The sequence below is a fragment of the Camarhynchus parvulus genome, chromosome 5 (assembly GCF_901933205.1).
Source record: "Camarhynchus parvulus chromosome 5, STF_HiC, whole genome shotgun sequence".
Lineage (NCBI taxonomy): Eukaryota > Metazoa > Chordata > Aves > Passeriformes > Thraupidae > Camarhynchus > Camarhynchus parvulus.
Window position 1 is genome coordinate 29,151,238 of NC_044575.1, and position 13,267 is coordinate 29,164,504.

At 39.2% G+C, this 13,267-nt stretch overlaps 1 protein-coding gene across 3 annotated transcripts in view; it reads right to left on the reverse strand.

Moving 5' to 3' along the window:
- ZFYVE26 (zinc finger FYVE-type containing 26) overlaps window positions 1-13,267 on the reverse strand; it is a 48,222-nt gene that overhangs the window by 18,378 nt on the left and 16,577 nt on the right. For all 3 annotated transcript variants that reach the window (XM_030950612.1, XM_030950613.1, XM_030950614.1), the window contains exons 14-26: window positions 12,251-12,449; window positions 11,662-11,925; window positions 11,361-11,480; window positions 10,925-11,089; window positions 9,772-9,999; window positions 8,263-8,368; window positions 6,784-7,520; window positions 6,015-6,211; window positions 5,052-5,156; window positions 4,359-4,481; window positions 3,688-3,864; window positions 2,306-2,552; window positions 1,127-1,225 (exon numbers count right to left, since the gene is read on the reverse strand). In XM_030950612.1, coding sequence (XP_030806472.1) covers window positions 1,127-1,225; window positions 2,306-2,552; window positions 3,688-3,864; window positions 4,359-4,481; window positions 5,052-5,156; window positions 6,015-6,211; window positions 6,784-7,520; window positions 8,263-8,368; window positions 9,772-9,999; window positions 10,925-11,089; window positions 11,361-11,480; window positions 11,662-11,925; window positions 12,251-12,449 — 2,767 coding nt within the window. The remainder of the gene's footprint in view (window positions 1-1,126; window positions 1,226-2,305; window positions 2,553-3,687; window positions 3,865-4,358; window positions 4,482-5,051; window positions 5,157-6,014; window positions 6,212-6,783; window positions 7,521-8,262; window positions 8,369-9,771; window positions 10,000-10,924; window positions 11,090-11,360; window positions 11,481-11,661; window positions 11,926-12,250; window positions 12,450-13,267) is intronic.

Here is a 13,267-nt window from a genome sequence, read left to right on the forward strand (position 1 = left end):
CTTTTCAATCTGCTATGGGGAAATCAGCTCACAGAGGCAGGAATTTAAGTGTGGCCTTTGACAACTTCGACCCCAACAATGAAATAGTCATTGAATTAGATATCTATAGTATTATATAGGCTTTTAGTTTATATGATGTGAGTTCAGTTGCACAGGTTAATTAAAAAGTTCAACGTATCCCTGCAGCCCTGCAAGCCATCTTCTGTGTACATGCATATTAAACTTAAGAAGAACAAAACTCTCCATTTCACTAAAGCTAATTCATTCTAATTCAGGTAGATACCAGATTGCAAACAAACATTAAAGGACATTCAAGTTTTTTAACAGGACAGATATATTAGACTGACCATTTTAAGAAAAAAAATTAAGAGCTACACAGCCCAATCCAAACAACCGCTGTCACTTGATGTAAGCAAGAAGAGTCTTCATTTCAGGATACAGAAGCAGGAAATAGTTCAGACACCCTAAACTGTAGATCAGGATATCATTCTACAGCTCTAGTCCAGGCCCATTACTTGCTAAGAATCATCACCCTTGGACATCTGAGGATATTCTGTTAGTCTTTCCCTAAGAAGACACACAGACTGTGCATCTCTGGCACGAATTGCTGAATAGAACCTGCAGAAGAGTTTCTGGTTGTTTCTTAGCTACAAATATTATCCAGTTGTTCTGGCTTAAATTAGTTAGTTTCCATTTTTTTGTGTCTGAGGACTGTGAGTAGAACCTCTCAGACAATACAAGGTGTGTTATTTTCCTCTGGTCACAACAGCAATCTTAGGGGAAAAAACTTCAAGGAATGGCATACCCAGGGAATGAACTGGGAGAAAATGGCTGGCAGGGGTTGATCCACACTGGAGAATGGGTTGGGTACTGGTCAGCAGGTTGTAAGCAATTGTATTATACAGCATTTGCTTTTCTTTGTTTTTCTTATCTCCCTTTTCATCATCATTATTACTAATTTTACTTGATTTCAGTTAATAAACTGTCCTTACCTCAGCCCACAGGTTGTACCCTTTTCCAAATCTCCTCTACATCCCACCTGTAAAGGGGCTGAAAAGGGAATGATCAAGCAGCTGTGGTTGCTGCTGAGGTTAAACCCCAAGAGGCACCAAGATCTTAACCTTACCAGTAAAGCTGACAGGAGATAGTTCTGATGATCCTGATTTAGACAATGCTTCACACTCCAATACCTGATTGAGACTTTCTTGAATACGTATGAGAGAATCTAGGACAAAGAGAAGAAAGAGGAGAAAAAAAATCAGAGGACAATACTGCTCAATATATCTACCTTAGAGGAAGATTAGAGAAATCCATTCACAGGAGTATGTCAGAAGGTCAGCACAAAACAGGGCTGTGTTTTGCATGCAAATTAGTCCACAACAATTAATGCAAAACTGTATAAAATTCAATTATCTAAAAAACAAAGAAAGGGATCCTTATCAAAGCACGGGCGTAATGACAGCTATAGGCACAATACAGCAGAGATGTGAAAACAATTGGTTAATACAAGATGCTCATGGCTAATATTGAATGCTTCACATTGAGGTGGAAGGAAAATGCATACTTGCAAAGTTACAGACCATTTGGCAAGAAGAGATAGTTAAGTCTGATGCTTTTATGTTAGCAAGAGCTGCATCTTTAAATCACAAAATGAAGCCAACACTTGGGAACTGGCATAATGCAAATTGGTACCATATCAGCAGATATAAATACATATGGATAGGTATAGAACCCCATGTTTTTAATACAATGACACAAAAGCATTGGAATGGATCTGCAGCACCCTCTGCTGTTCCAGTTCTAAAACCTTAAAAGAAGCCAAGTGCACAAGACTCAGAGACAACATGGATGAGAAGGGATTGACAGGCTAAAGACAAGACTGTTAAACAGAACTATGAGTCTAGAAGCTTTCTATATGAAAAAGGAATAGGACTCTGGTAGGAGGAAATACTACAGAAGACTAAATCCCCATTCTACTTGAGGGCAGATGTAGTTGGCTGCAGGCATTGGAAGTGCTTAAGTTGTGACTTTGAGTTAAACAGGAGCAAAATAGAACTGATCAGTATTACACAAGAAAAGAAACCTCAATAAGGAACAACAGAGAAAAGTCTGAGAAACTTTTGGAGCTGTTGGTTCTTGAAAACATCTATTTACAAGAAAGCCAAAGACTTTAAGAACGCGTTCTGGGCTAGAGGGAGACTGGAGGCACACATCTAAAAAACGTTATGGCATGATTGCTGAAATTGCTGGGATGATTTTGGTCCTTCTTTCCCAAATGAAAAACAGCATTCTGACAGACAGTTACCTGATCTCTTTTCCTTTAATGTGAAAGGGAAGTTGAGAGCTTTTTCTGCATATTTGGAAAGCAAACTGTCAATGTCTTCTACAGTAATACCAATCTCCTGCCCAGCTAAGAGCTGGTGCAGTGTCTGCACAGCTACAGCTACCCAGTCCACCTTCATATTCATAAGGAGTTGTTCCAGCATGAGCAGTGGCTTTGAGGAGAGGTGGAAGTAGTTAACACGGGAGACTTCAGGCAGAGTCAGCAGCACCTGAGACACAAGGAAAAAAATGCATCATAAATTACACACCTTTAAATATGTGATAAATATGAGATTAAAGACAACAAACTAGAGCAATAACTTATGCAGAGAATGGAATGACAGGTGGAGGTCAAAAAAAGGGGGTGGGACTTCTCAGACCAATTCCTACTTCTGTTACAGAATTACTGAGAGAATTTGCAGAATCACTTAGCTTCCACTTTCAATTCTATAAAACACTGCCTTATTTCGGAGAACATGGAAGAGTGAAACCTGTGACCCTGTGACAAATATGTTGCAGCAGAGCACAGCACATTCTCTTATTTTAATAAACTTATAAAAACCATATTAACCCAATCCTTATCCTTCTATCATTTGAGGAAATGTTATGAGGAGAAAATAAGAGCAATTCTCCTCTAGATGGACAGTTAATATGGACGCTTTTCAAACTAACTCATATCTTCAGAAGGAATAAGTAAAGAAACAGGCAGCCCAGCAAAACACTGTTGTGGCACACACTGGAGCAAGCCACTGCTTACAGTCCTACACCAAAACAGACACTACCAAAAGCACTGCATTTTGTTTACATATTAATGCATTCAACTACCGTTATCTGCTGATTAATGCATCTATTCCCAGGCTGACCACAGAATCTGTGTGACTTCTGTAAAGGCAGTGGCCAACTAGAAAGAGGAGTGATAGTCTCCACCTCTGGAAGGCACTTGGGAGAAACCACCATATGGGTAAGCACACATAGGACACCTGGTGTTACTGATACAGACAGTAAGTTGAGGATACTTCCTTCTTCACTTGGAACAAAGATAGCAACTTTTCTGATAAACTCCACAATTTTATTTTATTCCACCCTCTCCTCTTTCAGCCTGTGTGTAAATCCACTCTCCATAGCTCAAACCCAAGACTGCTTTGTTCATACTATGGAACTGCAAAAATGGAGAAAGGAAAGAGAAGCTCTAAGCCATCTCTAAGCTTCCTTTGGATCATGAGACTCAGGATGTTAGACCTGGTTTGTTGAGAATGCTCTGGTAAAACCAACAGGCTTTTTATTTTATGAAAATACTATGCATGGCAAAATTACTTATACAGTTCTTTAGTGCTGTTAATCCCTCAAGGCAGGGGTTTTACTGACCTTGGATCCTATATAGAGTGCCTGGATTTCATTCCGGCGTGCCGTTGTCAGACTGGTATAGAAGTGAGCTGTGAGATAATCAGCCAAGAAGTGAGACGCTGCCAAGTTTGGATGCTGGTCCAGGGACTGCTCACTGATGGCAAGGCAAACACCAGGGTCTTCAATTCTTTGTAAAAGCTACAAAACCAAACAAAACACAGTGAAACTCTACAACATTCCTGGAAGGCAGCTTTCTGTCCATGACAGTTTATTACAGTGTTCCAGCAAACAAATTAATTCACCCTTTAAGTGACAGCTCCACCATTATTAAAACCAAAAATGTTCACACCACTAATTTGGGCACAGCTGACCGATTCACGTTATTAGTTTCACTTCTGATTCTTCTGCTTAAGCAGCACTGACATGCTTCATTATGATTTTTCAAATTAAAGGAGCCTTGTATTTCCATGAAAGTGACATTTATGCTATTAGGTCCAAGAACTAAATTGCCAGGCTGGATTTTTACTTAAGCATAACAGGGGAGAGCTGGGATCCTAAATCTTATCTAAGCAAATAACATCTCTTGAGGGTGGAACCAAAAAGACCATGAAAACACACACAGTGAAGAAAGGCAAAACAGCTGTCAACTTATTTGATCTGTGGATATGAGACTGAGAACGTCTTGCTATTACCTGCAATGCCTTTTCCATGTCTCCCATCTCCAGTAAGTGGAGAAGGTGCTCACGGTGAAGGTTGATCAAGTCTTCTCTTGGGACAGGATACAAGTGTTCCCATTCCTCACACAATTCATAATCCTAAAGAATTAAAAAAAAAAAAAGTAAAAAGAAAGGACAAACTCTACCCTCCCTGATACAGTTGCTTCTCCCAAAGTTCAGATCGAGAGATTCTGTAGCTTAGACTCCTCTCCCGGATAAAAAAAAATAATTATTACACTGACAAGGGAAGACGATAGCCAATTTAATCAGTCACAGCCTGCATTTAAAATACCTTGTTTACCTTACCGTAAACAAGCTAGTTTTCAGAAAGACACTTAAAGTCAGCCAGATTTACAATATTAGCATTTCCCTAATAATCACATCTGTATTGTGACCAAAGTTATGCTACTTTAAAATCTTCAAAATTGTAAAAGAAAAGAACAGGTTATATCTCAGAGTAAAAGTTTAAACTAAAACGTAAGAATTATTAATTACAAGTAAATCTTGATATTAAACACAGATCTCTGTTTCTGTAGCATAGAGCTGAGTAAAGGAATCCTTCCTCCCAAGGTAATCTCCACTGATCATTGTTTTAAGATGCCATTTCAATGAAATTATTTACTTGAAGTTTAATTCTAATTCAACAAAATTCACATGATGATGTCTAACCTTTGCTTTCAGAATAATATTCATGACAGCTTGAGGGTCATCAGTGCAGGCTTTTTTCAGATCCTGCCAGTCATTCCACAATGGTTCATTTTGCACACTCAAAATCTGAAAAAGTTAATATTGAGTAGCATAAATTATAGAATTTCAATTTATGGCAATCAATAGCCTAAGAAAACAGCTGAGCTCATCACATCAAGAGCTGCTTCATAGAATGAAAAACTCAAAAAGGAAACCACATTTAGCCCTTTTCAGGGATGATGTAACGCCCTTGCACTCAAAAAAAATCTCCACAGTTTTCACAGATATGAGTCTACAAAGCACATTTATAACGGAAGGTTTCTGAAAGATCAGATGGCAATAATTATATAAAAGTACACATTTACTGCAGACATTGCTGGCACTAACAGAGAGACAACTGAGCTGTCAGTTAGCAGAACTCCCACCAGACAGAACCACCCAGCAGGGATGGCTCCTTATTTTGTTGTTTGGCTTTTCAGTCTGTGCTGAACTCCAGGCCAGCCTGTCTGACTTAAGGGTTTCTGCACTACACTGCAGTTAGAAGAATTGACTGCAATACAAACTTGCCCCTTGGACCACTGGTCTTGTACACCATCTGCATTTCTCAAACTTGTAAAATGATTAACTGCCATGAAAAGCTTCCAGAGGCTCTAGAATTTGCATAGAATGGAAAATACTTTGCAAAACAATCAGACTCACAAAAATGTTTATATCTAAACATGTTTGCAGACCAGAATGCTAATAGGTGAGTCGGAAAGTTGTGGAGGATGGAAGCTGAGTGTTAATTGGATACTATAGTACTTCACATGAACTGTTTTGGATAAAAGATTTGAAAAGCTCTCATGACCAAAAAAGAAGCAAAGGCTAAAGCTTCTCAGTGGGCAAGCAATATTGCTTCCTGCTGCCTATTTCATCTCACTGGTTGCTTGAAGAATGACTTTGTACCTTTTGATAAACCTGAAGTTCTTTCTTCCTGCTCTGCAGATTGGCTTTTAGTTCATGAGGTATGCCCAGGTCAGAAATGCAGTAAGCTAGAATTTCCAAACAGGCATCAAGGGGCCACTTGTCCAGACATCGCAGGGCCAGTCTACTTCTCAACACTGCATTTTTTACAGGGAACAAGTATTGCCAACCATCCTTATCTGTGGAGGAAACAAAACACTACTTTGAAATTCAGTTTCTATAATTCGGAAAATAAAAAGAATCTTTATCCTTGCTGGATCACATCAACAAAAGAAACACTGACAGGGCTGAAAAATCTTTGTAAGAGTTATCCCAAGCATCAAATTTTTGGGAAATGTCCAAAGTTAGCACGAGGTACTTACTATTCAGACTCCAAAAGGCACCTTTCACAGATCACATCATCCATACATAACAATGACACTGCTGTAAGAGATGTTCCATTAACAATACAATGATTACTATGTCCTGATGTATTCACAGCTCTTCACATAAAAATAACACAACAGATGCATTTCAGTTCTCTTGTACTAAATTGGTCATGATTTGCACATTTGTGAAACAGAAACAACACCATCAGAGAAACCAAAATCATGATGAAGAAAGGAAAATTATCTATTTCCATCTCTGGATTTGCCCAAGGACCACTACTTTAGTTTCTGCATTTTGATCCAGGCTGCATTCTTTATTTAAAAAGAAAAAAAAAAGGGTTAAGGAAAAAAAGAGGAAAAAAGCCTTACTTAATCTTTCTTACCTTCAGCAGCTGCATAACTCAGCACAGCATCCTTCACACTGACCACTTCCTCCACATCCTGACAGTACAGATCCAAGACCTTCAGAGCTCTGTCCCAATCCTTTGCCCCAAGAGCTTGTTCAAAGACTCCGGTTAACACTTTAACAGCTGTGGTGGAATGTAACCCTAGGAGCACCAGAGACATGTATGCCTTGCCAGAGAAGACAGCAGCCAAACTGATACCTTCCTCTTGATTCTGAAGTGGCTCAAACATAGCAAGAATAAATCGTTCCAATATTGGGAACTCCTTCAACAACGCCTCACACTCCCTGGAAATCTGCTCCAAGCCTAAGGGCACTTCCCGTTTGCCCCGAAATTCCATCCAAGACAAACTTGATTTGTGAATTTTCTGTATATTAGATGCACTTAGACATGCCACTGTAGCCATCAGCTTCGACTGAGACTTCAGGAAGTCCAGGGAGGAGGCAGTCAGTGTGTGCTGGCTCAAGTCATTCAGAGAGGATGAGGCCTGAGTGGAGATATCCTCAGAGGTCACTGCAGAATTGTGAATAGGTATTTCAACATCTGGCAGGCAGTGGCAGGCACACTGCTGTGTCAAGTTGCTGATATTGGTCAGAAGAGACTTCGCCTGGCTGTTTTGCCTTGCACTGCACAAGGACAGTTGTTCACAACAAGAGCTAACAATGACTTGCTGCACATTCAGGTTCAACCCTTCTTTAGCCAAGAGAGAAGAAAGTCTGTAGGATTGAAAACAGAACCAGCTTACCCAGCACATATAAAAGGTACTTTATAATTACATATTTTCATAAATCTTCCAAATGCTTTAAGAACACAAGCTCGTGAACATTCTTCACAGGTACATACTCAAGAAGATTACATATACTATTTTAACTCAGAGCTTAGGCTGTCATTCCTTTACAAAAAAGGAACTTACTCCTCAAACATTGACTTTAACCTAAATGCAAGCTACTAAATAGTTCACCATTAGTGCTCATCTTTTTAAAAGCTACCTCATCAAATCAGACAGTTTCCATGCTAACCTAATTTAGTAGTTGCAATGGAAGGAGCTAGATTATCCAGTTTACCTGCTGACCAGGGCAAGAGCTATGCCCAGTATTCTTGATAAAACCTACTGGCCTGCTTTATTGTATTACATTGACACGCTGTAAGTGCACTCCTCTGAACTGTCCCACAGTTAAAAAAAAACCCACATAATTCCACTCTCACTTCATAACAGATAGTAATTGTTAAAAATATGGAGCCACTGTTCTCACAATCAAAAATTTTCAGGCTGATGGAGAAGGCACTGACTAAGCTCCTCTCTGCACACCAACCCTTGCAGCATCAAGTGATCAGCTGGTGGGACACAGCAACCTGTACTACCTGTGATAAGTAGCCAAAGAACTTCATCATGGCTGAGGTAAAAATCACCAATACCAAAATAACCTACTGGAGTACATAATCTGAAAAAGCACTGACCTGTCAGGATGAACTTGTCTCTCAAAAACAAGCTGGGAAAGCAGCTGAGTTGGACTCTGCTGTAACAGTATAAACGGGTTTCCCACTTTCACTTCTGCAGATACATCTTAGGGAAAAAAACACCAGAATATTTATTATAATACAAACACATTAGCTGAATACACCAACCAACTTTTATTTTAGGAACATAAATTTTAAGGCCCTGAGTCTAAACCACTTTGACTAAATTCACAGAGTTCTAAATTCACATTAGAATGGTAAAATCCAGTGTAAATTGCAAGGCATTTGTGATTATGATATGCCTCTCAATCTTGGCAATATTATGTCGGATGTATTACCAAAAGAGGTAGAGATTCTTCATCTTTTAAGCAAGATCTACTTTCCAACAGTTTAGCAACTCTACTTCAAACTTTCAACAAAATATGTACTTGTGATGAGAAGTAGAAAACATGCAGAATTATTTCCTGATGAGTCTCTGCATGTACACTGGTGAGTCCATGCTCTATCCAAGTCAGTTAGCAAGGGCAGAGGGAACTCACAGGTGTACAGGTACTTTTACAAGGGAGTGAAACCCTGGCCAGTACTAATGGAAAGCATTTGTATCCACTACTGAGTTACATCAAGTAACTTTGGACACATTCTCCTAAATTCACCATTTCCTTTCACCTTCCAACACAAAACATTTCCCCCAAACTCACCCAGCCCTTGAATATTTTTGTGCCATTTTTGTCTTTGGCAGTTATCCAGTGAGGACTAAATCATGTCCATACAGAAGCTACAGCTGGCATGGCAGTGACCTGAGCTGAACCAGCACGTCTGCAAACAGATCTCTGCTCTTTCTTATCCTCTTGGGAAGGTACTCCCTGACATCAGTACTGTGGTATTTTACATTGGTGCAGCTCAATTAGTGTCAACTTTAAAACATAGATAAGCATTTTTACTCTGAGCACAGTGAATTGTTCTGCTCTTCTAACAGCTTTATGTGCTGATGGTACATTCCCTTTCATGGACCATCATCCGCTGATTCTATAAAAAAATTCTGCCTGGTTCCCTCTGCGTGGCCTTCTACACACTCTTTTCTTATCCCTGTGGAGCAGCAGAGTGCCTGCTGCTTCTAAGGGAGCTGTAAGTTATACAGCATGCTGATCTACTGGATGGAAAAATCAATCTCGCCTTACTGGGCTAGTGCTAAGAATTTTGGGATTTCAAGGACTGTTTGTTTTGTCTCCACTCTAAGTGGAGTGCAGAGTCTGGGTCAGTAGTTAGCATTTCTGATCTCATTTTCCCACTGATATCAACTATTTTCACGTGAGCTGTGGGTGGCCTAGGTGTATGAAATAAAAGGGAAAAAAAGTAATAATCAGTTGAAATCAAAAGCACGTGTAGTAGGTACATTTGGCAAGGAACCATTTTTGCACAATTACATTGCAGAATTTACTCACTACACAGTGAGTACTCACTACTCACTATCTCCACCTAGGCTCAGACTTTCCAGCAGAAAGCCCTTACCTAGCTCTGCATTCAAGCTCCGTAACACCACGGCAGCCAGCGTAGTGATGTAGTCAAGGAAGGCCTTCACAAAGTTTGTCTGTGTGTTGCTCTCTGGCATGCTTTGGCTATGCTGGTCAAGAGTTCTCAGCAGCAGCTGTGTTTGGTTCCAAACCAGGTGCTTCTCCAGCTCCATGGGTTTGAGAGAGCCCTGCTCCACCAAGGTGCCAAGCAAGCTCCCTTTAGAGTCTGGTTTAAGAGAACAGCCAAGATTCAAGGATGAAATGTCAAGAAAAAAGGAGGCAGGGGGATGGGGGAGAAAGAGAGAGAAATGCTTTAGCTTTATTTCCTCTCTGTAATTATTGATCTCAGTATAAGCATTATAATGTAATAAATTCCCTTGCTCCCTGAAAGCAAGGGACATTTTCATTGTAAGCATTATAATTCAATTGAAACTGAGAGAAATTTTCACAGCAGAATAAAACTATAGCTCATCTAAACTGGTAACCACGGCTCTGAGAAGTTAGAACTATATTAAGGCAGATGTAAAATATATCTAGTTCTGTGTCATTAACATTAATTCTAAAACACAGGTACTGACCTATCCTTGAGCTCCATAACATTTAGCTCTTAGAGCTCTCCTAAATTTTTGCTCATTAAATATTTTAAGAACACCAAAAAGCCATTTAAAAATTGGGTAACTAGAAGAGAAACACCAGTACTATAGAATGAAGAGAGCTGTAAGAAAAAGCAACTGTGGAAAAGATGAGATGTTTTATGACAGTCCTATAAAAATTGGAAGGTATTATGATATTACAAAGGTTTTGTAAGTTTATCTCCATTTTGTTACTAAAAAAAAGGGAGAAAAAAGCCAGAGTAAGAATACACCTAATTATCTATAAGGTTCCACATTAAAATACACTTAAAAGAATTCCTTGCTAGGACTGCATAGAAATAGAACAAATAACATCTCTGCTAAGTTCAGAATTTTAGCTATGAAAACAAATATAAGAATTACAGATAAATTTTACCCTTTGCATTTATGATTTTTAAAATATATATTTGTACATATGTCAAAGAGCATTACTAGTGGATTTACTGCTTCCTGGAAAGGCCAAAGCAAAAATTTAGATCCATACATCAATCAGTCTTTATGTTCACAAAAATAACTTACCCACAGAACGTTCAACACATGTCAGTGCTTTTAGGATATTATCCAGGTTTTGTGATAAAACAATTTCATTAGTAATACTTTCTTCAGTCAAGGCCGGGTAGCAAGCTTGCAGAAGGTCTACAATACTGCATCGAAAATTGCTCCCTGTTTTCTCATCGGACACCTCTACAAAGAGGGAGGAAAAAAAAGCAACTGTAACAAACACACAAGTATTTTTTTGCATAGAAGAAGGCCCACAAAACCAGAAGTGTATGACAATACAAAAAACCAGAGCATTTCAGATTATTCAGAATTGAGCTTGGGTCACATCCCCCTTGCCTTTTCTGTTATAAATACTAAACTAAAACATGGAAAGTTCAAATTTACACTGCAACGGAAGACAAGAGTTTGATTCAAGCATATTTCAACAGAAAGCCTTATCAGCAAAGCACACTACCTGGTCTGGATTGACCTTGTGATGTGCAGGAATAGTTGAGAATTTTACTTATTTGCTGGAGAACTGCTGGAAAACCCTTTACACCTTCAGAGTGCAGTAGAACAAAGTCAGGTCGGTGGCCTGGAACAGTCATTGTGCAAAGGTAGACAAAATCAAAGTTAGGAGAGGAAAAAAGAGACACTAACATGAAAGTACAAAACCAGATTTAATTAAAGCTTGGGTGTCAGTACAAACACACAGCACAGAGAGGCATTTTCTGTTCCCAGGCCCATGCTGATAAACATAAAAATCAAAAGCCTACCCTGAGTTTCAAGGCTGCTGTAGAGTCTTCTTTCTGCTGTCTCCAGAAGCTGTTTGCATGTCTTCCAGAGATGGCACTGAGTACAAGCTAGGTCAAATGCTGCCATTGCTGAAGGACTGAGGTCCTCAAGGACTTCTCGCAGAGGATCAGTATGCTCCAGCTGGATGTTCCTGATCCAGAAGTTTTCTTGAAGAGTAGGGGCAAGACTTCCAGAGGTTGCAAGCAATTTATCAGTAACATCAGAGATGGAATAAAATACCATACCTATAGGGGTCATTAAAACCACACAATCACTGGTTAAGAGCATAACTAGATCAGATCCTGTAATGGGTAACTGTTTTTTAATCCTTATAGAAAATAATTCCATATGTGGCCTGCTTCATGGACCAATAAATTACTGTAGAATGGATGCAACTAATTGGGCAACACCAACAAATTTTCAGCATTCATAGTCTCTTTCTAACTCAAAGAACCACCACTAACCCTTCTGAAAAAACACAACACTCATTTTGACAGTATTCAAGTTGCTTTCTCGTATTTTTCACTTCCCCCCAACCCTTTGTGAGAACTCAAAAAGCCCAGTCCTTACCAGCTGCTGCTGCATTCCCAATAGCTTGCAGTGTTGAACGGCCACTGCCAGATTTCCTGATGCCTCCAGTGCCATCTGATGCCTGACTCTCAATATTGTGCTCCACTCTTGCCATTTCTCGTACTGCCTCTTGGTAACGCTCCATGAAAACCAACTCACCATAGCAAGGGGAAGTCTCCAGATTAAACATCAAAGCCACCTTTCAAAAGTAACAATAAATGTAATTTAAATAGATGTACAACAATAGTTTTCAAAGGTCAAGGGGCTTGGGGGAGGCTTTAGAGGAGACTAAGAAATAAAATAAATACTTTAACTGAAAAACATCTCCACAGACACAACAGGCTGAAATGGTGGGGTTTTCTCCAAGAGAGTTTTAAGTGCCTGAAAAAAAAGACCCTCAGAGATGTTTTTCAATTATTATTATAAAGCTTACCTATTATTTGTTGCAGGATTAGGGCTGAATTAATTTTCATAACCCATATCTTTCAGAATGACTCTCCACAATTTCAATACACTATGTTATGAGAGATATCTATCAAGTTTGCCGCCAAAGCAGACTATTTTAAATAAATTCTTATTCAGCAAGGAATACCTTCTCAAAATTTAAACAGAGTAGCTAAGCAGAGCTGTGCATGAAACCAACAACCAAAAATCAACCAACCTATTAAGAAACCAACAACAGAACACAAACCAAGCTTGAATGCTTTATCATTGGTGATACTGAAAATCAAAGCAACAAAACAAAACAAAATGCTCCTTTGGCCCTGTAAGTAGGGAAAAGATGAAGTGGCATGACTAGAATCAAACAGAACTAATTGGCTGAGTAGTAACTTGATGTTAATGCAATGTTTAAGTGATATGAACTGCTCCAGTATGGCTATTCAGAACTCAGCCAGGTCACAGTTTTGACAGAAGATCCACTCATTGATGCACCTCAAGATATGTTTTCAGAGCATCAGCTCAAAAGCCACACAGAGAAAGGTATGAACAGCTGTGAGGGAGCAAAGAATCACAAAT